At 39.5% G+C, this 25,800-nt stretch overlaps 1 protein-coding gene across 9 annotated transcripts in view; it reads left to right on the top strand.

Moving 5' to 3' along the window:
- The first annotated feature begins 6,345 nt into the window (after positions 1 to 6,345).
- LOC135102032 (bromodomain-containing protein 3-like) overlaps positions 6,346 to 25,800 on the top strand; it is a 31,926-nt gene continuing 12,471 nt past the window's right edge. For 2 of the 9 annotated variants that reach the window (XM_064006661.1, XM_064006662.1), the window contains exons 1-2: positions 8,576 to 8,734; positions 20,900 to 21,758. In XM_064006661.1, coding sequence (XP_063862731.1) covers positions 8,670 to 8,734; positions 20,900 to 21,758 — 924 coding nt within the window. In that variant the 5' untranslated portion in view covers positions 8,576 to 8,669. The other 7 variants (XM_064006669.1, XM_064006667.1, XM_064006663.1 and 4 more) reach the window with 7 other exon arrangements.

Here is a 25,800-nt window from a genome sequence, read left to right on the forward strand (position 1 = left end):
TGATAAGGTCAAGCTTCCAAACAACAAACTATTAGCAGAGCAGAGACTCAAGAAGTTAAGAGCTAAACTTGAGAAGGATAATCAACACAAAGGTGATTACAAAGTGTTCATGGATGATATGATTACAAAGGGTTATGCAGAGGTTGTACCGACAAAGGATTTAGTTAGGAATGATGGTAAGGTCTGGTACATTCCACATCATGGAGTCTATCATCCAAGAAAGCCAAAGAAGTTGAGAGTTGTATTTGACTGTAGTGCAAACTACAGGAACCAGTCATTAAACAGTCACCTGTTACAAGGCCCAGACCTTACCAACAAACTTATTGGAGTATTGTGTAGGTTTAGGCAAGAAAGCATTGCACTTGTATGTGATATAGAGGCAATGTACCATCAAGTGAAGGTCAACCCAGAACACAGAGACATGTTAAGATTCCTTTGGTGGGAAAATGGTGACCTTAATAATGAGATAGCTGAATACAGGATGACAGCTCACCTGTTTGGAGCTACATCATATCCAAGTGTAGCTAACTTTGCACATAAGAAAGCTGCAGATGACTACGGGTGTGGATCTGATGCAGCCAAGTTTGTAAGAAACAACTTTTATGTTGATGATGGTTTGAAGTCAGTAGCTACAATGGATGAAGCTGTCACTCTTATTCAGCAGAGCAAAGAATTATGTTACAAGGGAGGTTTTAACCTTCATAAGTTCTTGTCAAACAACAAAGATGTATTAGCTGCAATTTCTCCTCATGAGAGAGCAGATGGAATTAAAAGTTTGGATTTTAGTAAGAATGAAGACACACTGCCTATAGAAAGAACTTTGGGAGTTGAGTGGTGCATAGAATCTGACACATTTCAATTTAGAATAAAGCTGAAAGACAAGCCACTCACCAGGAGAGGTATTCTGTCAACAGTGAGCTCTATATATGATCCATTAGGTCTAGTGTCACCTCTCATACTGACTGGAAAGCAAATTTTACAAGAATTATGTAAGAATGCAGTTGATTGGGATGATGAGGTGCCAGATTATGTCAAACCTAAATGGATAAAATGGAAGGATGAGCTGCACAAACTAGATCAGTTAAAGGTACCTAGATGCTACAAACCTGATGACTTTGGGGAAGTAGAAAAGGTTGAACTCCATCACTTTTCAGATGCCTGTCAAGAGGGATATGGCCAGTGCTCATATATTAGATTAATTAGCAAGACTGGCCAAATTCATTGTGCATTAGTAATGGCAAAGTCACGTGTCACACCTCTAAAAACCATGACAATTCCCAGACTAGAACTAACAGCAGCAGTGGTGTCAGTTAGAATCCATAAACTCTTGAAGGGAGAACTTGAATATAATAATGTGGAAAAAGGAGTATGTGCAATTCCTACAACTTAGAAATAAGTGGACAACACCAAAGAGGAATCTCAGTGTAAATGACATAGTTATCATCAAAGATCAGAATTTAGCAAGGAACCAGTGGAAACTGGGAAGAGTAACAGAAGTATCTCCTGATCATGATGGCCTAGTAAGAAAGGTTAAGGTCCTGGTTTCAGACTGTAATCTTGACAACCAGGGAAGACACATAAAGGCAAACAGGACCATCATAGAGGGGCCAATACATAGTCTAGTATTGCTGTTAGCAGGTAATGCATAATAATAGACCGGAGCATCCCCGCCAAGGAGCCAGTGTAACAAAACATATTATGTGCTAATCCTAGTTTTAAGGTACATACTAATCTTAATTTAAGGTAAATTGTTACACAATTTAGGGGAGCCATGTTACTGTATGTAAAGCGTATGTACCTCATGTCATTATTCCTCGGCATTTATAAGTGAAATGTTCAATAGTTTTCTATTTGCATGAAAACGTGTAATATGTGTAAGTATCAGTATTCAATGCTATATTAAGCACCGAAGCCGATGCTCACTTGTTGGTAGTGTGGGGTTAACCTGCTAGTCGCCTGCGGGCATCACTCACGGCCAAGTCGCGCTCAGACAAAGACGGGCAGGATGGTGACCGAGGTAAATACTTTAATTTTGTAGTAAAAACTGATTGTCATAGTGCCAAGTCAATTGCATGTATTGTTAATGAATATTGTAATATGTTGAAAGTGTTTAATATCCGTGTATAATGTTATTTTGTAAGAAATTGAGACCGAGAACTTGTTCGCAGTTCTTACGGTCATGCCTACCTCATCAATAAACGTCAGAGAGAGAACTGCCTTTCCTCGACCCTACGATGATGGGTGTGATCAGTAAAACAGATCACCTGAGAGCCAATTGATGCCCAGCCGGTGCGGCTACACACAGTCTCTCATTCAACACTGCACTGAAAACTTTACCTACTGTATTCACTAATGCAATTGGCCTGTAGTTCTTCAGCTCATTCTTACTCTTAAATCCTCCCTTATGTAACAGACACACTCGGCTCTCATTCCACTTTCTTGGCACTCTCTCTTCATCCCACACTCGGTTGAATAACTCAGTCATTCTGTCTATCACTACCTCCCCACCATTCTTGTAGAACTCATAGGGTATATCATCTGGACCTGCTGCCTTGCCATTCTTCTGCCTTCTCACACACCTCTCCACTTCATCCCTACTGATTCTTTCATCCAGTTCATCTGCATTCTTCCTTTCCAGTGTTACACATTCTTCTCTCACACTAAACATCTCACCTACCCCACCTACTTCTTCCCAGAACCCTTTGATTGCCTCCCTGATTCCATCCTTCTCTGTTATAACTACACCCTCCACTTTTAGACTCTCCACACCAACACTGCCTGACATATTCTCACCTCTCATGAACTTGTACCATTCACGGCCACCTTCCATACCTTTCTCCCTTAAAGATTGAATCACGCTCCTTTCACTCTTCACTTTAGCATTCATTATCATTCGTCTCGTCAACCGCTGCTGCTTCACATACGCTGCCCATGCATTCAGATACTCATTCTCTGCCTCATCGCTTTCATGCCTCTTTTTCCTCAGCCATCTACACTGTCTACTCATTCTCTTTCGCTCCTTCCTAGCCGCTCTGATTTCATCATTCCACCATGGTTTACAGACATTCTTTCTTCTACCTACTCTCACAAACCCTATCTGGTTCTCAGCAGCACCCCTCACGTCCTCAACCAGTTTCTCATTCAGATGCTCCACGTCATGCACACTTTCGTCGTCCCAGCTTCTCTCACTCAGATCAACCTGAAAGTTCTCCCACCCTACATCTCTCAGTCTCCACTTCTTTCTCTTACTTGCCACTTTCACTTCATTCCCACCCTGCATCAAGCACTCCACAACCAGCATGTTGTGATCGGACACAATATCAACCAAACCATCCTCATCTATCCACATGTGCGACACAATTTCACGCATTCTTCCATTCACCAACATGTAATCAATTGCCGATTCCTGTTCTCTTGCACTCCAAGTCACACGCCCCTCTGCCAAAGTAACGTTCAGATTTTCCAGCTCCAGTTCATCAACAAACTCTCCAAGCATTTCACCATTCCTGTTCACCTGTTCCCCCAGTATTCCCACATGTGCATTCATGTCACCCATAATTAGCACTCTCTCCTCTCCATGCTCTCTCACAACTTTCTTAAGTATGTCATACTTCCTCCTATTTTCCCTCTCTGCTCTTTCACCCATGACAGTCATGTACGCTACCACCAGTACCACCTTCTCTGGTCTGCCACGACCATCCATGCATTCCACTCTTACTGCAAGCACATCCTCACTACTTGTACACTCCCCCACATCAATCTCCTCTACTTTCAGTCCTCTTTCTTTCTTGTAGAGTAGGGCTACGCCTCCTCCCAGTGTTTCCTGTGCCTTACGCCCCTTTCCAATCATAACATACTCGCATCCCTCCATTCGTACATCATCTCTCAGGTGAGTCTCAGTGAGCCCGACTAAGTCGAACCTCCACTCCCTGAGCTCCTTGCATACATCCTCAAACTTGCCCACACCCCATCCTCTCACATTCATACAGCCAATCTTCACACCTCGACCAATCAGGCAGCGACTTGGTGAGGGGCTGGTGATCTTGATCTTGATCTTGATGGTACAGGTGGCACAGGATCACTCCTGAGCCAGGCCTTTGGATCGGCAACTCCTGTAGAAAGGGGGAAAAAAAAAAGAGAAACGAACAGCATCCTCTATCCTAATTGTTCATACACCTGGCACGCCACATTCTCTCCAGAAACTCTTTCACCGCCTCAATCATCCTTTCATTGGCCTCTCTACCCAGTCCCAGCAACAACACCATCCATTCCTTTCCTGTCTTCTCCACTCTTTCATTCCTATCATGCCCTAACTCAGTCAGTATCACTTGCATCATCTCATTCCTGTCTCTGGCATACTGCACACACTCCAGCACCACATGTTCCACCGTCTCATCCTCTCCCATGTCACACATCTGGCACACTTTGCTGCGGGAGTCAGACCACCTGTAACTCCTTGCATTCACATCCATACACTGTGCCCTCGCTCGGAAGAGAAGATCACCGCCCAGGCTTCCATCATACCACCTTTCATACCTCGGGGCCTCTTTCTCCTTGTACCATTCCAGGGTCTTCTTTCTTTCCATCTCATTCTTCCATTCATTCAGTCCCACACATTTCACTTCTTTGTCTATCTCATTCTTCCATTTTCTCACATCCCATTCGGCTCCCACTCTTCCTCCTCTTGTTACCACCCATTCACGCTCATTTTGATTCCTCCCAGCCATTCTTATCGCCCACACAACTTGCAATCCATTCCTGTCTGTCATTCTCATGCATCTCTTCCTCCATTTGCTTCCACTTTCATTCCACAGGTACACCTTCCTTGCTATTCTTGCATCATCCATTCTCTCAAGCCTAATCTTGTACCTAAGTGTGGCTTTTGTCAGTCTTTCTCTGAAGGTGCTCCATCCCATGTCACCTCTCTGGTGTGTGGCCAGTGTTGCCAGATCCACAGATTTTCCTGAGGTTCTACAGATTTCAGACCTCGTTTCAGATTTTCAGATTTTTTTTTCTAAATGGACAAAATCTACAGATATTTTCCTCACTTAAGGCACTTACTTAAGAATATGGTATGCATGAGTTCGGGACAGATGCCCTGTATTTTTCTTTTCCCTTGCGGGAGTTGCCGATAAAAAAGGCCAGCCCTCCCCTAGAAGGAGGCACCTGCAACATCAAGTTTTAGTTCAGAGGCTACATAAAGATCAAGATCATCCTGATCCCCGAGGCGGCAAGGATGAGAGCAAGTAAGTATGATGTGTTGAGAGAAGTGTGGAAGAGTGTGGCTGTGCCATGTATAATGTATGGTATGGATGTGATTGCATGGAATGAAAGTGAAATTGATAAGTTAGAAGTGGGCCAGAACAAAGTAGCAAGGATGGCACTGAGTGCACCGAGGTGCACAGCAGTTGAAGCCTTGAGAGGTGACATGGGATGGAGCACCTTCAGAGAAAGACTGACAAAAGCCACACTTAGGTACAAGATTAGGCTTGAGAGAATGGATGATGCAAGAATAGCAAGGAAGGTGTACCTGTGGAATGAAAGTGGAAGCAAATGGAGGAAGAGATGCATGAGAATGACAGACAGGAATGGATTGCAAGTTGTGTGGGCGATAAGAATGGCTGGTAGGAATCAAAATGAGCGTGAATGGGTGGTAACAAGAGGAGGAAGAGTGGGAGCCGAATGGGATGTGAGAAAATGGAAGAATGAGATAGACAAAGAAGTGAAATGTGTGGGACTGAATGAATGGAAGAATGAGATGGAAAGAAAGAAGACCCTGGAATGGTACAAGGAGAAAGAGGCCCCGAGGTATGAAAGGTGGTATGATGGAAGCCTGGGCGGTGATCTTCTCTTCCGAGCGAGGGCACAGTGTATGGATGTGAATGCAAGGAGTTACAGGTGGTCTGAGTCCCGCAGCAAAGTGTGCCAGATGTGTGACATGGGAGAGGATGAGACGGTGGAACATGTGGTGCTGGAGTGTGTGCAGTATGCCAGAGACAGGAATGAGATGATGCAAGTGATACTGACTGAGTTAGGGCATGATAGGAATGAAAGAGTGGAGAAGACAGGAAAGGAATGGATGGTGTTGTTGCTGGGACTGTGTAGAGAGGCCAATGAAAGGATGATTGAGGCGGTGAAAGAGTTTCTGGAGAGAATGTGGCGTGCCAGGTGTATGAACAATTAGGATAGAGGATGCTGTTCGTTTCTCTTTTTTTTTCCCCCTTTCTACAGGAGTTGCCGATCCAAAGGCCTGGCTCAGGAGTGATCCTGTGCCACCTGTACCATCAAGATCAAGATCATGTACCATCAAGATCAAGATCAAGATCAAGGCCCGAGGGCGCGCGCGTCATGTAAACAAAGTACAAACATACTCCCAGTCCCACAGCCTGCCCTACACGACCCCAGCAAACACACAAGAACAAGCTATAGAGCTACATCGTCGCTATACCCTTACAACTACAAGCTATAGCAAGTAAGTAAGCTCTGCATGCTCAGAGGCGTAACAATAGGGTGGCAGAGGTAGCAAACTGCCACGGGGCCAGGGCCTATATAATAATGATTAGGTAAAGGGGGCCCGAGCCTATGGACGTAGAGTCTCGAAAAGGGGCCAAGGGACCCAAGGGGTATGACATAATGCTAGCATTATGTCATTATCCCATATATGCTTGATATATACTGCTTGATATGTCATGTGATCTCATTAGCTTTATTATGTCCTGTTGTAGGGTGTAAGGAAGACGTAGTGCTTCCTTAAGACCTTTATTCCCTGGACTGCCTCGAGAGCGGCAGAGCGTACAGTGGTGCCGGGAGGGCCAACATATCGTACCGTATGCGATAGATATAACAGCTATATCCTACATCTCCCCCCCAGTTAAACATATATATGGTAAATAGCATATGGGCTTAACGGAAATACATAATGGATTATAGAATAAACACAGCCGAAAGAAGGATATACATGAGGCAACATAAGTTGGCATGCTTCCACCTGAGAAACATAAGATTCCTTAATAACATTGCATAAATAAAACAGGTTGTACAAGGGATTATACCAATAATTACAATTAAGGTGGAGAGGACTCGTCGTAGTCGGCTAACCACTGGTAAACTGTTTACACAACTGGAATACCTCTCTCTTCATCACCGGATCGCTTAGGCCGCCCATCAACTTCCGCAGCAGCATGTATTCCGCCAAATCATCACCACACGAAGGGCACTGAAACCCGCAGTCGGCGGCAGTCTGGGAACACTGCCTGAAGAAGTCCGAGACTGACTCACCGGGCGCCTGACGGCTACTGAAGAAGGTGCTCCACACGGCCGCCTGGTTGGTTCCCTTCAGTACCAGGTTCTCGATGGCGTCCAGTGCCTCGGTCGTCGACAGGGCCTCCCATTGCAGCAAGGTGTACCTTGTGTCCAGCGTGCGTTGCAGGGCCGGTGTGCAGAGAAGGCGGATGTGTAGCACGGCCTCCGGCGCGCCCCATTGGTTCAGCCTAACCCAGCACTCGGCAGACCTCCTCCAGGAACGAAACGAGGCTGTGGACATCTCAGCCTCACACTTCTCCGGCGTGGCAGAGGTCGGGACTCTGGAGGCAGGCGACCGGCGTGCGAGGGCTTGTTGCATGGCCATCAGCGCCTGCTGCATCTCCAGTGTGGTGGCGAGATGGCTGCTGGGGACCCCAGGTGTCCTAGGTGTCCTGGGAGCCCTTGACGTGGTTGTGTGGAAGCGGGGCCGGCCAGCCATGGTTACTCCAATCACTGCGCCATGTAGGGTGTAAGGAAGACGCAGAGCTTCCTTAAGACCTTTATTCCCTGGACTGCCTCGGCCCTCGAGAGCGGCAGAGCGTACAGTGGTGCCGGGAGGGCCAACATATCGTATCGTATGCGATAGATATAACAGCTATATCCTACACCTGTGTATGAGTGCAGTTTTTCTTTTTCACACAGTGCTTCTCTCAATTTATTTTCTATCTGCTAGCATTATGTCATTATCCCATATATACTTGATATATACTGCTTGATATGTCATGTGATCTCATTAGCTTTATTATGTCCTGTGTATGAGTGCAGTTTTTCTTTTTCACACAGTGCTTCTCTCAATTTAGTTTCTATCTGCTAGCATTATGTCATTATCCAATATATGCTTGATATATACTGCTTGATATGTCATGTGATCTTATTAGCTTTATTATGTCCTGTGTATGAGTGCAGTTTTCTTTTTCATACAGTGCTTCTCTCGCTACAAATGGTTTATGCTGGGTGTGTAATATGTGTAAAATTGCATGTAGTTGTATTAAGACGTCGTCAAACGGGATATGCAACTACTATTTTTTCACAAATATCACAAGTTTTTGAGATTTAGCTTCCATTTCTAAAATCTCCCGTGTGACGTCGCCTTTATGGGCTACACTTCCTAAATGCTTGTTTTGAGTTAAAATTAACTAAAAACCCTTTGTTCTGTTTATGTGGAGTTACCATAGGGCTAATAAAATTTCATTATTATCAACATATTTTTCCTCAGAAATTTTCCTTATGGGTTACAGATTTCTACAGATATTTTGCCAGATTTGGTCAGATTATGCATAATTCAGTCTGGCAACACTGTGTGTGGCGGCGGCGGCGGTGTAGTGCCATTGTGAGCGCTGCTTCACCGCCCGATATCTGTAATAATCATGGACGGCCGTAGTCATCCTGCCCACCACGGCTATCAGCAGACACCGACTCCCGTCAACAGAGGGTATTACATTATTATAGTTCGTCTACGTTGAGGTATAACGCCACACGAGCCACAGTAAGATGAGCGTGGGTTCCCTGCGTCAAAAGTTGAGTCAGCCTTAACTCTAGGAAAACAGGAGGAAAAGCCCTCAACGGGTAACGCGTTTTAGAGCTCTCCATTGAATTTATCGCAAGAAAATGACCAAGATTCGTTCTAGAGGTGATAGAGCTCCTGAAGGTGAGGTGTGTGAGTGGTGAGTGTCCGGGGAGAGCGGTGTAGAGGCGTCCTTGCAGTGCGCGGGTCCCGGCGCCTCTGAGGTCCTCTACCCGCCATTTTGAAACCCAAGCCGTTATGGCCGACGCTAGAGCCACTGCCTTGGAAGTTTTGTGGTGATTCCTAACGTTGCAATGCGAGTGTGCCCTGTTCCAGTGTGTTGCGTTATGCCAGAAAGGCCCCAGACTGTGTTGGCGTGACCAGTGGTGATGGAAACTGTCTGAGTGGCGAGAAAACGTCGTGTGTGAGGTGAGGGACGCGTCGTGCGCCGTCCTGGACTGACTCGGGGTTTGTTGTGAGTCCGTTTGTATTGTTTCCTCGCTTTTCTCTCGTAGCGAATATGATTCCTGGGCAGACTAGACTGTGAGTATTACAAGTGTGGTTGATGTATTGTACAGTGGGAGGCTGTGGGTCACTAGAATGGTTGTTATTGACCCAGGTGACTGGTTGCATATTTTTGCAAAAACCGTTAATAGGGTTATGCAATCAGTAGCCGCTATTATGCAGGGCTAGGCAAGGTTAAGGTTTCCCTCACTCAACCAGAGTAGATAGAGAAGTCAAGGGAGGACCGGATAGGGGGTTGTAAGTGGTTGTAGGGTTAATTTGGGAATGCCCTTGACTGTGGCCGTTAGGAGTGTGTGAAGATAGGGAAGGTCAGTAAAACGAATTTTTATCCTAGGCAGACTAGTTTCTTAAACCTCACTAACGTATTAGTGTTTGGACCAGTGCATAGCGACGAGGCCATGGCGGCAGCAAGGTTAGGCTAAGCTCCATGGGTGTACTAGTTTGAATGGAGGGCCAGCAGCCACGAGTGTGTTCGGTTGTTATTCCATGCTTATTTTGTGCGCTGGACGATTATTTGTGTATTTGAAGGCGATATAGCATTAGGGATGATGGGAAGCCTCACATCTGCAGGTCTGATGTTTTCCCATGCCTTCCCTTCAGTCTACCTTAAGGGTCTCCACACCCCACAAGCCTACTGGCCTATCCAGCTTCCCATATAATGCCTTCACATGCTTCTTCCTATCATGAGAAGCATTGTGGTGGCCTTCAGTAAGAATTAATGCCATGGAAATTTAAAATAACCCCTTTGCAATGTAGCAACATCATGGATTTGCTCTGTTAGCTCCTAAGTGAGGCTGTAGGGTAAACTCACTCGGGGAATTTAATCTGGTGAAGTGACAAGTGTTTAAGTTTTTCACTTAATTAATATTGGCACCTGTTTAGCTGATTTCAGTTAATTTTGGATTGGCTTGGTCAGTTTAAATTTAAATTTGATTAAATTTGAATTTGTTTATTCGTACATTCATATATATATATATATATATATATATATATATATATATATATATATATATATATATATATATATATATATATATATCAGTATAGTTGGCCAAATAAGCTAAGAACCGAGTGAAGCTGCATGCAGTTGGCCGGCTTTGATTGGTGTAGGAATTTGTAAAGATACCTTGACAATTCATAAGGATATCTGCCCTTCCTGATCAGCAATATTGTTAGTGTACACAATGTGACTTGCTTACCTGTTACAAATCATGCTGTACTGTTCAATGGCAAGTGTAATTTTTTTTATGCTTCCTTGTCATGCCTGATTAGAGAACTCACTGCAATTAATACATTTGAAATATTGGGTAACAGTGAGAAATATGCTTCTTTCTAAGGGCTTGGGAGGATTTTAAATAATTTCAGAAAATTTAAGTGTTAAGACTGTTTTCTAGTACTTGCACAGATTAGTTGATCCTGATGTCATCCATTGACTGCATAATCATGGAGCGCTGTCATTTGATGTGTTACTACTAAATTTTGTGTGACGTGATTGCATGCTTAAGATACAGAGTTAAAAGGGTGAAGATTGGTATCATTAATATCCTCTGTAATTTAGAGATAGGTATTCTTTGTAATAAATTTTGATGTTTTCAATGAAATAGCAACTTCTAATTTTTGTGGAAATCATTAATCTAACTAAATCTAAACTCTATGGGGGTCCAAGTTAGTGGCAAGAGTCAATTAGAGACGTCGCAGTGAGCGTTTTGATACCAGATAGCGCCAGAATTTTTAATTCTCGCTGGAAAATAAATACTTTTTGGGGCAAGGTTTTACAAGCTTACAAAGGTGTATCGTTGCACAGTAATGCGTCAGAATTTTAAGTCAATTAATTTCGTGATAACTGACAGCACATGACATTGTTTGAGCCTCTATTCATAATTTCAGATGATATTCTTAAAAGAGCCTATAAGTGTATCAAGGCAGGCAATCTGTAATTTTCTACTGACCTCAATGGAAGTATACTAATATATACTTGCATTTTCATGTACTAAACAACAGGCAAATCCATTTAATGTAAAGAAAATATAATTTTGTATCAGAGACTTTATTTTTGCGGTACGATCACTATCCTCGGGTACTTGGGCAGCGAGCAAACCAAAACACAGGACCACGCTTACTCGACTACCCTGCACAATGGATACATCACCGCCACAATCATGGACTACAGCGGAATTAAGAAAATTCCTGAAAGAACGAGCTATACCCTATTCTGGATATAGTAAAGCAAAGTAAAGGCCTTTGTATCGGCAGAACTGAGAGGCTATTGTTTACACTTTACACTCCTTCCTAACGGCGCGCGGCGCTTTCTTTAACTGAAGAATCATGGTCAACATAAGTACGTCGTACGTCCGCCAGCGGTGCTGTTCTTTTTTTTATTTCACTGATTACTTTCATATACAGGACGTGTCAGTGATATCTGATATTTTTCAACATTCCCAGATAAAATGCACAAGCCGAAATCAACATCCTTTTATTTTTACTGTTCATACTTAAAAAAAAAAATCATTACCTATTTTTAGTTTTATCTTATAATTCAATTAACAAAGCCTTATCATACACCAGTAAGTATGAATATTAATATTAAGGGTTATGTTTTTAATTTTAGATACACTTGTGCAGCAATTCATGCTGTACTTTTCCTGCACATCGATTTCAAATTTAGCTAAGACACCCCTTTGCCCCAGGAAATCGGAGACAATTAAAAATGCTGGCGCTGATAGGTATCTACCAGCCTCACTGCGACGTCTCTAATTGGGAATAATTTTACTCAAGGAGTTGCATGCACCTGACCACTTGTCACACAGCACCATGGACTATTTGCCTTGCCTCTTTCTAGCAGCTTGAAAATTTTATCTCTTATATTTTTCCAGTAAACTTGTACTTTTGATAAGACCAACTAAACTGTTCCATGTCTTTGAGACCCATCATGTAATTTTTATTGGCTAATGTGGCAATTCTTTCTTGTTTTCCATGATAAAAGTTAACTGTTTGTGCAGTCCTTGTGTGGATTTGATGATGCATGTGCTGGGTGTAAGTGATAGTTAAATAGCCTTAATGCATTAATTACTGCCAAGACTGGCAAAATGTCAGTAATTATATATATATATAACATGCACAGGAATGATTAGCAAAATGTTTATCCAATATGTTCCAGAGCTACTTGCTGATTACAATTAACATACTGTGGCTGGCATGAGCATTCATTCATAGAAAATGACAGTCACTCATTTGCAGCATCACCAGTTTGTGCATATTCAGAATGTTGATGGAAACTTGAGGTGCTTTCTGCCATGGCCTGTGCTTTGTGGCTTTGGTTTGTTTGGAATAAGTTAGTTGGAATATGGAATAGGTTTAATTATGGTAGTTGTTGGTAGGTGAGGTGGTCCTTGTGGACAAGCTGGCAGATGACCCTGTGAAGCATTATGAAGCACATCATACTTTTGGGTAAAGGAAAACTAATATTTTTCAAGTGTTTGTCTGTTTTTGCCAGCTTTTAACAGTCTCTGGAACATGGTATTGTAATCCACAATTTACTGTGGATCCTCGAATAGGTAAAAGCAAATTTCTTGTTTGGCATTTATGTTATGGATTTTGTTGCAGTGTTTATTTGTAACGGAAAAGTCATTGTAGATTTTTTTATTACCTAATTTACAAACAGACAATAACTTTGCAACTCTCATTTATTACTGTTTTATTTATTTACTTAATTATTATTATTGATTCTGGGAAGGCATACAAAACATTATTTCATCATAGACTGAAAGAGTACAGTATGCATTTTCAAAGAAATGGTTGTATTTAAGAATTCCTGGACTGCACCACAACATTATTATTATTATTGATTAGGATCTTGTGTCTTTGGTTAATAGATGGATGAATATTGATGAAAAACCTTGCAGTATACTATGAAGTAAATGTTAATGTGCAATATAGGGAAGGGAATTAATATTAAAGGTAGAGGTGTAAAGTTTGATGAGATTGCTTTATAATGTTTTAGTTTATGTTTTGTTATGCTTGGTTTTGTAGAATTCTTCAAAACCAATACAGGCCATTACCTTGTTTTGGGATGAGCACCAGGAAGAATCTTGAAAAGGGACAAAAGCTAGTGGTGAGCCACATGGATTGACAGTTAGTGTACTTTCTTTGTGTGTACAAAAGTTGCTGGTGGTGTCAGGGTTACCAAAATTTTGCACATTCTTTGCTCTTCTGGCTTCAACTGCTGTATTGGAGTTATTCAAAATTAGACTGGTACATATTTGTCTTTCCAATTTTGTCAGAAGTCATGCACTCAAGGCAAAATGCAGAAGCAGGGTTACAATATCTTGATGGCAGTGTGAAATACAGGAATTGTAAGATTGTTAATATTTTTGTAGCTTAACAGTAAAACTTCCTCGTCTGAAAGGTCTTGTAATGTTGGACATTTGTTTTATTTTGCTACTAGTCGGATCTTTCTTGCTCTTAATTGTATTTCATTCTGTCTTTGTAATATTAATGGTTTGGTTATTTATTGATGTATTAAGTTGATAACTTATTTTCTCTTATGAGAATATTACCCATTTTGTTATGGTAGATTTGAGGTTTTGTTTGTAAATGTTGACTTTTTGTAACAATATTTTTATAATATATATATATATATATATATATATATATATATATATATATATATATATATATATATATATATATATATATATATATATGGATTATTGATACATTTGAACTTCAATAATCATATGATGTTACCAGTAATTAGTAATTGAAATGTGGTGCATGATGGTAAATACTTTGAAACTGTAGTATATATTGTACCATTTATTAGTAAAGTTTCTTGTATTCAAATTATACTTTACCTATCTATACTCTCTTAAGACCCATTCTTGGCACTTCTCCATGACAGAAGAGTCTCCAGCTGCTTTTGTTTATTCATCTTTGTACTACATTCTAGTCCTTCCTCTCCACTCTCCATCTCAAGTACGTATTTCAATAATCCTTATATTTTATAGAAGGCTGTCTTTTTAGAGCCACAGCATCCACCATATGCTGGTATGTAAGAATTGCGTGTTATCTTACTTTTCCATGATAATTATTTTATTTCATGCCATCATGCTTCATAATGACCCAACTGTTTATCTTCTTATAAATTTCTTTGAGCATTACTTCATTGCATGCCTAAAATGGAACAAAAAGTGTCTACACATTCATGTCTTCCATTAATGTTTTCAGTAATCAGCATTGCTTTTGGTACTTAACTATTACAGTGTTCATTTACTTGAGATCTGGTCAGTTTAATTTTTATATATCCTTGCAAGTTATCACTACTGTAATAGTACTGTTACCTTTGATACAGATGGTGTTAAACTGAGTTTATAATTTTCTTGGTAATCTTTTAAACCTATTTACAAACTTGACATCAAGCAAAGTTCTTTTTACTAATCTCCTTCACCAACACTTATAAAACTGTGTAGATAACTATTGATGTGTAATGAAAGATGAATCTTTGACCATGTTTCACTCTCATTGTTATGGTGTCATGTCACAAATATTGGCTAAATTATAGATGTTATAATGCCTTTGGAAGTACACTTTAAAAGCAATGGAAATAGCATGCAGTTGTAGTTCTAGAATTTTTGAATGGCTCATCTTTCAAATACCCTATCTATGGACATGACACAGGATGATCAAGTTTTGTCTGAATTTATAGCTTTTTACTTGTAATGTTTGTGGAATTAAATTTCAGTCTGCAGATTCTGGCCGAAAGCATTCCTTTGTAGCTCAGGCATTGAACTTGATCTCATTGACTTGAATAGCATGCCTTAATCACCAATAGTTGGAGGCATTGTGTATACCTGTAGATTCATTACTAGTGAATGATGAATGTTGAAAGGAAGAGAGGATTGCCATGTAGTATTCCAAAGTAATGGAATAATTTTTACATCTGGCACATCTGTGATGAAATGGAAGTGGAAAAATTTGGTAATGACCAATTAATTAATTAAGACATGAAATTCTTAGCAGAAATATTATTATCATTATCAGTTCATTCCTGTTTACATTTAATCATGTTGCCTATCATGTCATATCTTTAAGATCTGTGAATAAAACAGTTTTTATCTATTTTGCTTATATTTTCTCAATTCTTGTTGAAGATCTAACATACACACTTTGGAAGCCACAACTAACCAATATGTTCCAGTGCTGCTGAAATTGCATTGGACAAGTAATAGAGACTGCTGCTCAAAGAAGACATGTAATTTCTGAGCAAGAAGGGTGCTACCAGAGTTTGTGGACACATGCATGTTACCTTTTAAACCACACATTTGTAGTTCAGCCTATGTTGGTCGAAATGAAAATTATTTTTTTATGCATAGATTCATCATAGTGTTATGAATTGTGTTGGTTTTATTCCCTAATTTAATATTTTTAAAGCAAAATCTTTAATGACATACACAAAGAGACATAGCCTACTTACTTTTATGGATTGTGTTCCCAAGAAATTATGAGTTCCTGCACACATTTAGTTAAGAATTCTCAACAAGTTAGTGGTTTTAATCATTATCATGCTCATTCTGTCCACTTTGTAAGCTTAATAATAATTTTTCTCCAGTGTAAATGCTCCTCGTGCTCAGATTTGTGTGCTTTGCTGCATGAATTTGATAGTGGGTGCTCTCCCTGCTTATCAATATAATTTTTATTCATATGGCCTTCATTTATCCTCTAGTAAGCCCATATTTATTACTATTGTTATTTCTTTGGCATAGGCACAAATTTTTCTTGGTATCCAGCCCATCCTCTCTCTCTCTCTCTCTCTCTCTCTCTCTCTCTCTCTCTCTCTCTCTCTCTCTCTCTCTCTCTCTCTCTCTCTCTCTCTCTCTCTCTCTCTCTCTCTCTCTCAGCCACCCAACTTGAAGATTATGTTATTTGGTTCTTTATCTCATTCCTCACTCTTGTAGGTTTATGAAATTCTCTTGAGATGGATCATATGCTTTTTTTAGAGAACATCCATAATTTGTATAAACATTCTTCAGCTGGAGGATCAGACACTTTTTTTAATTAATTAATTCATTTTTATTTTTTATACAGCTTTTCTGTTTGGTTTTCATGACGTTTGATTTTGTAGCTAAATGTGTTGTAGCAGCAGTTTCTTTAAAATGACCTTAAATTGTACAAGAGGTATTGCAGTGGCACAATTTGAAGTACTGTAATTGTGGGATAATGATAATGGTTTATTTTTTTTATTTTCATATTTTATTTATTTTGTTTCTTCATAATACATGAGGTAATAAAGTTCTTGAAATGCTTTTTGGTGAAAGGCATATTTGTAGGAAAACAGGTATATCCATGGAACCTTTTCCTTTAATGAAAGCCTGTATCCACCAGATCAAAGTGAATATAATGACTTGAAAACTCAACTTAATAAAGGAGCTCTAACATTCAGGAAATTATCAATATCCTAAGGATAACCATAACTCATGATATAAAGAAAGCTTATCAGTTTAAAAATACATGAATTTGAAACCCCAATTTATTCTTCCTGTTAAGTTTAAATGACTAAAGAAAATCGTGTAAGCTAGTTTACCATATAGAAAAAATAATTGAAAACCTTAAAGTATCTTTATGAACATGAAAAATATATACAAAAATATTTAAAACAGGATATTGTGATCGTTTACTCATGATGTAGCCACATCTTGGCTTTCATAGTACCTGGAGGCTTTTTTAAAGATGAAAAAAAAAAAAATGATAAGTATGCTTATTTATGGCAAGTAATATGAAAACTGATTTTTATCATTGTCTTGTTGGTTCAGTAGAACCCAATCACTAGATAAAATACCAATCCTTGTTGAAGGTGGGGATACAATTCAGTCAACTGTGCAGCGTGCTGCTGCTCCATCTGCCTCTTGCAACCTGCTCTGGTTGGCTGGTGGGTGGATGTGGCCTGTATCTGCCTTTGGGGATAGAGAGAGAAGGCAGATTTTTTTTTTCCTTTTCTTTCTTTCTTTCTTTCTTTTTTTTTTTTTTTTTTTTTTTTTTCTCTCTCCCCCTTCATAGAAATAGTGTACAGGATTTGAGGTAAGCTCCATTTGTTTTCACAATTATCAAGCTATTTATTTCTTTTCATTTATGTATGTATATTTGTTTCATTTTATTTTATTTTTTCCCTCTTCCCTCCCCCAACCAAAAGATAAAAGTCTTTGTGCTTCTAGCACAGCATTGATATATTGACACCGTATGGCCGTATAATTAGTATCAGCATAGGATAATTTATAATGTATATATGTCAGCTGGATGTTAGGGTCTTTTTTGGTAGAGTGAGACTTGTTTTGTCATGGAGCACTGTGATAGAACTTCCATTTCATGAATTTAGAGATGGAAAGTCACTAGACATGCACATTTAGCAATGCTATGCTCTTAAGATGTGTAGGAACAAAATAACAAATGAGCATGCCTAATGTGGTTTGCCTCTTGAATTTTATTTTGAGTTGGAGATCTTAGTGGATTAGTGGCCATTCTTCAATGATATGAGTTTCATTATGCCTCTCTCTCTCTCTCTCTCTCTCTCTCTCTCTCTCTCTCTCTCTCTCTCTCTCTCTCTCTCTCTCTCTCTCTCTCTCTCTCTCTCTCTCTCTCTCTCTCTCTCTCTCAAGTTAATAAATGGGAAGAATGGCAATATGCTAGGTTGGAACTACATAGTCACAATGTACCATGTCTGTTGTTCAGTTTCATATAAAAGAAATTAAGGGAATTGGAGATGGTCCCTATATTTTCATTCCTTCAGGTAGGCTAGATGTGGTGTTTTGTTTTGGCACTCCTTTTTTTTTTTTAAGGAGAGATCTACAGCTATCTTTGCTGTTAAACACAACCTGCTGCTTAAACATTACAGAATGTAAAGCCACTGAAGCCACCTATTGCATAAGAATTATAATATGTAAAGAAATTCAGTGTTCTGTATAGTAGCATTAGTGTATGAGATGGTTTAGGGGTGTAGATGCAGTAAGCAACAAATGTACTTCAGTTATAAACTAAATTGGATAAAAGATCATATGAAAACAAAAACTTGAGGCTTGCCAAAGTTGTGTTTACCATGTTGAGGGAAACAAACTCTTACTCAGATCTTTGATTTAAGCAAAATCCTGATTTTCTCGTGTTCAATTTCTGTGAAATTTATCATTACGACCTACTGAAATTATGATTCTGTAGTTTCAATTCTTTAGATTTATTCCAACTGGATTTGTGTAAAGTTTGCATTAACTTCATTGTATAAATATCATGGTTAAATTAACACCTTGCTGGCATTCATCATATATAGATGAGTAGGTGTGTTATGTGACACAGTCCAGTCCATCTTTGAATCAGGTTGACATCCCTTGTAAATTGGTAGCCAAAACAAGACATCCATACATCCTCAGCCTCACCTTTAACATTCACAATCACATTCCTTCATATCTTAGCCTTTACTGGAGGAGTTTAATCCTTACTAAACACAATATAGAAGATATCAGGTGTACAGAGAAGTTGAATTGTGTTGGATTTTGCCCTCATTAACAGACTGCATGGTACTTAGGTAACAGAATGAAGGATGATCATGTGGTTGTGTTGCTTGACATTAAAGTACTAGAATGGCCTCATTAAAGTCCACTGATGTGAAGAAAAAAAAAAAAAAAAATATATATATATATATATATATATATATATATATATATATATATATATATATATATATATATATATATATATATATATATATATAAAATACATAAAAGGAGGTCTGATTTGATGTACATGTCAGTGTTCATATTATGCTGTTATCATCCACTGGTATGAAGAAGTTAAACTCAAAGAACGTACTGCACTGGTCAATGTGGTAATGAGCATTCTGTTTTAAATTAAATGGTAGGGACACAAATGTAAATAGGAAATAGCGAACTTACTCTAAACAAATGTTTGTTTATATATATATATATATATATATATATATATATATATATATATATATATATATATATATATATATATATATATATATATTTATTTATTTATTTATTTATTTATTTATTTATTTATTTATTTATTTATTTTATTTATTAATTATGTACATTCAACAGCAGAAGGATTAGAATCATGTGTCTCCCCAGTGACTGCCTTTTTATGTATGCTATAAATTAGTGTGTTCAGCAGAAGTTTTCACATGCAGTTTAGCAAAATGATGTACCTACAAATTATTGGTCATGTAAATTAAGCAACTGGCAGCGAGCACAAGCTTTTGCTAATTGCTAACCTTTTCTTTAAATTAGGATATCACTATATACATAACAATATTTGACCATATTTCATGTATGTAATTGCATCAGGACCAATGGGGGCAGTAATGCTTGAAAACTATCTAAATGCTCATCTTATTAAACAGTCTATCAGTTTCCCTTAACAAATTTGCTGGCCACAAGTGCAAGCTCCTGTTGAACAGTCTATAGTGTAACAATAATAAATTCAAACTGGATGCAAAATATGCTAAATGATTTTAAAAAGTTGTATTTATATATGAAAATTGCCTGTGTTATAGGAAAAGTATACCTCATCACCTATACATAGCCAAAGGTTGTATGTTGGTAGCTTTAGTGACAGATGACATGATGAAGCATATAACCTCGGATGACCTTGTTTCTCCTTTGTTATTTCCAGTCTGCTTTTGCACTGTGAAGAAATCAGAGAATTTGGGATCCTGAAAACTGTATGATGAAACTAGGTGGAACTGTTTTGTATTTAATGGCTATATGAATACATTGTTTAACTGAAATAAATGTGAGGAAGTGAAGCTGCCAACCTGTTGCATCCTGCTTCTGCACACACTGCCTGTTGCATGAAAATTAACCATATTACCTTGCTGAAGAATTGGTCTATACTACTGGATTTGCCAGGGAAAAAACTGGACAAACACTACAGTTTCCTGGTTCTGTATAAAATGTCTATATATGTTTTCTTTGTGTTTTAAGAGCTAGAGTTTTGCAGCTAGTGATTATTTGAGAAACCAGTAAGGTGCCTATGTAGAATGGGGATATAAAAATACATTGTACTTGATATTGTTTGCAAAATGATTATCTGGAACTAAAATATCCCAAACTCTCTCTCTCTCTCTCTCTCTCTCTCTCTCTCTCTCTCTCTCTCTCTCTCTCTCTCTCTCTCTCTCTCTCTCTCTCTCTCTCTCTCTCTCTCTCTCTCTCTTTACAGATTTAAGGGTGCCAGGTTTAGTGGTTATTTGTGTTTTGGGTTCCGTTCTTATTGTGTGTATTTTTAGTGTTAAGATTCCTAAACCCTTTATTAGTTTTATAAGTGGTCATTCCTAGGAGTTTTATCTCAATCCATCATAATTCCCCTTTGATACTGTCCTTAAATTTCACTGGCATGTTGATGTAGGTACAATATTCTTTAATGAATATTCTTCAAAACATAAATGATCTACCTGATTTTTTATCCTTAATTCTTTCAAGCATGTTATCTTAAAAATTACAACAATTATGTTGAAATTATTACCACTTCTTTTCTTTAATACTTTTTTTTCTCATTGTACAGAGACATAACCATGGAGGAGACAAACGGAGGGGGCATGCAGGTGGACTCTCCCCCTAAGGTGGGAGGGACAGTTGAGCCCCCACCAAGAGAGGAACCTATCATAGATCCCATTAATGACATTGTACAGCCTCCCTTCACCCCTCCATCTCATAGACCTGGACGTGTTACAAATCAGCTTCAGTACATCCAGAAGCAAGTGATGAAGACTGTTTGGAAACACCAGTTTGCTTGGCCGTTTCGCCAGCCAGTGGATGCCATGAAGCTCAATTTACCTGACTACCACAAAATAATAAAGCACCCTATGGACCTGGGCACTATTAAGAAACGCCTTGAAAATAAATATTATTGGAGTGCCAAAGAGTGTATACAAGACTTCAACACTTTGTTTACTAATTGCTATGTGTATAATAAGCCTGGTGAGGACGTAGTGTTTATGGCACAGGGTCTAGAAAAGATATTTTTAAGAAAAGTGGCAGCGATGCCCAAGGATGAAATTGAAGTAGAGGATGCTACTAGCAAAGGTGGCAAGGGCCGTAAAGGTCGGACACCAACAGTGCCAGGAACAAAGCCTCCTAGACCTCCCTCAGTCCCTTCTGCCCCTTCTGTGACTGCCCCATCCACAGTGCCAGTGGTCACGGCACCTCCTGTTATGAATGCTGTTACAGTTGGGGGTGTCACCAGCGCTAGTTCGCCAGCCCTGTCCAACTCGCTCTCTTCCCCACCAACGGCTACTACCATGGGGTCATCTCAACTGCCACTACCCTTGAGAGTAAGCACCCCACCAACCACTACCACTGTGCTGGGTTCTACTGCTCAGCCCACCGTCCCAGCACCTGCATCAACAAACTCCTTTCCTCCGGTGAGTAGAATAATTATGAGTCTTGAGGCATTTGCTATTTGTTGTAGGTTTTACACTGTATACCATAACTTGAATACTAGGTTGGAGCTGCAGTGTGCAAAGAAATCCAGCTTGATTAAGAGCTTGGTCACTGTATAGTATTCTGCATGTGAGGGTTAAAAAAAAGAAAAATATAAATTTGGGCTTTCTACTTTTCCATCTATATGTATATTTCAGTTGCTCAGACTATTTGCTTCTTTTGTATGCATCATTTTATTTACCTATCTCTGTGTGTCTACGCTAAGGTCTTAGAACTTCCAAGGGAAGATAAGTATGGTACAAAAGTCTTTGTATTCATAATTCACAGCGGGCCATGTAAATATACAAGTTGGTCGTGTGGTTGTGTTTATCGGTGATGAGATGGAATCAGAGGAACTAGCACCCTTATAGAGTGTATTATACAACCATACATTATGAACCAGTTGGACGATATCTACATTGTTTTGACATTTAAAAAAAAAAAAATTAACATTGTGAGATGGATGTGAATGAACAGCAGATATGTGAGAAATTGAGAAGCAATCTTGGGACAGAAATTATCAGTTTAGCAGTGAAAATAGGAAAACTGTTAGTTTGGCTATATGGAAAGAATAGATGATAGTGTAAAGGCAGGTGTGAGGTACCATTAGGTAAACCAAAAAAGATACGGAATGTGGCTCTGAGGTGTTTTAACAGCAGAGTAAGTAACAGCTGGTTCTTATGAACAAACATCACAGCAGAGTCACTGACATAACCTTGAGGGAGAATAACAAAGTAATAGATTGGTACGTTTGTTCTTGAGGCTAGGTGAGTTACCTTAGTGTGACTAAGGCTTACCTGTATGAACATGGAACCAGACTTTCTATGCTGATGATAAGGGTACCCTATTGGAATTATAAGAAAGTACAAAATTGCTATTTATGAAATAAATAAATATTACAGAAAAAAAAGTGATTGCCATTGGGTCAGTATAATGTTATATCTGGGTCACATGCCAGTCTTTGAAGAGGGAAGAAATTATAGTGATGTTTATCATTACCTTTCTCTTCATATACTGTTTTACACTAGAAGAAAACTTTCATGTAAATGGGTTGTTGTGTATGATCATGGAAGCCACAGGATGTCATTGTTGTGGCAAGGTGCCTTGACCTGCACTATAGATAATAAAATAAGTGTAATGGTAGGGCAGGACAGGTCTCCCATCAATATAAAAAATGACACTCAAATCCACTTTTCCTACTATGCTTTAGGTAATAAGGCAGATGTGGGATTCCTGAATGTGCAACTTTCATAGAGAGAACAGTGAGGATTTGCTCTGTAAGGAATATTTATGGTAATGATAACAATAACTCATTACTAGTCAGTTATACAGTTGCTGCACCTGTCATACAAAGTCACACAAGCTTTTTCTCTGTCTCCTTTCCTCACCACATAAACTGATCCCTCCCTTCATCCTCTTTATGTGAGTAATGTGACAAGGCCAAGTGCCACCCACATGAAAATCTTGTTTTTGCATGCAAACAATACCTCAAAACATCTACATTTTGGGTTTGCTTGGAGTAATATCCTGTTCAGTCAGAATGGTTGAAAATGCTATACAGTATCATGTTATAATTTGTCTTGTCCTCTTGTTAGTACATGATGCTTTCACCCTATGGTTCATGCGGTCTGGATCCAGTACTAATCTATGACTTCTTTGAGGTGTTCATGATTTTACTGAGGGTGTTCATGTGTCTCCTGGTTTTGTGTTATTGGTCTCTCTCTCTCTCTCTCTCTCTCTCTCTCTCTCTCTCTCTCTCTCTCTCTCTCTCTCTCTCTCTCTCTCTCTCTCTCTCTCTCTCTCTCTCTCTCTCTCTCTCCACCAACTCTGACACAGAAGATTTGCATGTAGTGTGTGTCTCAAGTTAGTCAGGAAACGAGTAAGGCAGAGGAAGTGGTTGGATAGATGAGACTCCCTCATTGTCATACTGTTTAATGCAAGGTCCATTAGAAACAAGATGCTGGAGTTCAAAGCTCTGTTAGCGACAGAAAGGCTTGACGTAGTAGCAATAACAGAATCATGGATCCATGCAAGTGGCCGTGATTACTTCGGAGAATTTGAAATACCTGGTTACGGGTTATTTCACAAAGATAGAAATGATTATGAGGGGGAGGGGTAGCCATATACATCCTGGAAAACTTGGATCCCACTGAATGTACTTTTGACATAGGGAAAGAGCTACTTTGCACGGACCTTCAGTTAGGAGATGAAACCTATAGATTTATTCTGGTATACAGATCACCACACCAGTGCCTTGAAGAGGATGTTGAAATGCATTTAGAAATTTCACATATGATCGGAAAAAACGGCAGTTATCCTTGGAGATTTCAACTGTCACATCAACTGGGAAGATAGAACAGGTGACGTTGAAAGCAGGAGGCTTCTCCATTCTGCTGATGAAGCCTTTCTTACACAGTGGGTACTAGAGCCAACAAGAGATCTAGTGTTCACAACTGAGGACAGCCTTGTACATGACATTTTCGTGGATGAAGCCTTAGAAGGAAGTGACCACTACATTGTTAGATTTAAGTTCCACATGCCTGAGCTTAAAGAAAAGACCAATAGGTGCATCATCCCTGACCTCAGGAGAACAGATCTTGCTGGTTTGAGGGAGGGTATTGGTGCCATGCAGATTGAAGTATGCTCTAACATTCAGGAGTCATGGGACTTATTCCGAGATTGGTTCATGGTACAGCAGTCTCAGTTTGTGCCAAATAAAGTAGTCAGAGATGCATGCCGGCAACCAAAATGGTTCACACCAGAGATAGGAATTGCAATAAGTTAAAGGAAAGCCTCTTATCACCATTACAAGGTAAACCATAGTGGTTTTGCTCATCAAGAATATACTCGCTTGCGCAGGCGAGTAAAGAGGCTGGTAGAGGCAGCAAAACATGATGAGGAGCAAAGGATAGCTGCATCTTGCAAGGCTAACCCAAAAGAGTTCTTTAGCTATGTCAATAATAGAAAGCCTGTAAAAAACAAAATTGATCCATTGCGAGATGGTGATGGAATGCTTTGGAATACAGACCTCTAATTGGCTGCTATGCTCAATGCCCACTTCGCTTCAGTATTCACTGAGGAAGTAGATGGTGCAATTCGTGAACTGGTCTTGGTTCATAAGGGAGCCACTATCAAGGATATCCATTATACAATTAATGAAATGTTACATAGACTAGAAAAGCTTTGTGTTAACAAGTCTCCTGGTCCAGATGGATTCTTGCCCAAGCTACTCTGAGAGGTTCAAGAAGAGGTGTCTTCCTACCTTGTTGAGATCTTCAACAAGTCATTGCAGATGGGAGAAGTTCCTAGAGACTGGCAGGAGGGAAAGCGTGACCCCTATCTTTAAGAAAGGGTATCGTACAAATTTGGGGAACTACTGACATCCATCATAGGAAAGATATTGGAAGGTATTGTAGATAGAATAGCTGAGTTTCTGGAAGGAAACAACTTGCTGTTAGAATCTCAGCATGGTCACCGATCATGCTTGACTAGTCTGATAGATTTCTTCCAAGGTATGCTTCAAGAATACAATAGAAATAAAGCGATAGACATATTTTATCTGGACTTCCAGAAAGCCTTTGATAAGGTGCCTCACAAGAGGTTAATGACAAAAGTTTGACCTCTATGTATTGCAGGAGCAGTATCAAACTGGATAGAGGCCTGGTTAGAGGATAAACGTTAATGTGTAGTTATAAATGAGGTGTCCTTGAACTGGATTCCTGTTCCAAGGATCTGTCCTAGGCCTGCTGTTGTTCATAATATACATCAGTGACATTGATGTTGGTATAGTGAGCCGAATTGCGAAGTTAGTGGATGACACGAAGTTAGGGGCCAAAGTGGCCAATTCTGGGAGTGTAGAAATATTCAGATCAGACTTAGAGAAAATGGGAGAATGGTTTGAGAAATGGCTGATGCCTTTCAGCTCAGACAAGTGCAAGGTAATACATATCAGACATGCAAACCAGAATGAGGATTACTCACTCT

Source organism: Scylla paramamosain, chromosome 7 (genome assembly GCF_035594125.1).
Source record: "Scylla paramamosain isolate STU-SP2022 chromosome 7, ASM3559412v1, whole genome shotgun sequence".
Classification (NCBI taxonomy): domain Eukaryota; kingdom Metazoa; phylum Arthropoda; class Malacostraca; order Decapoda; family Portunidae; genus Scylla; species Scylla paramamosain.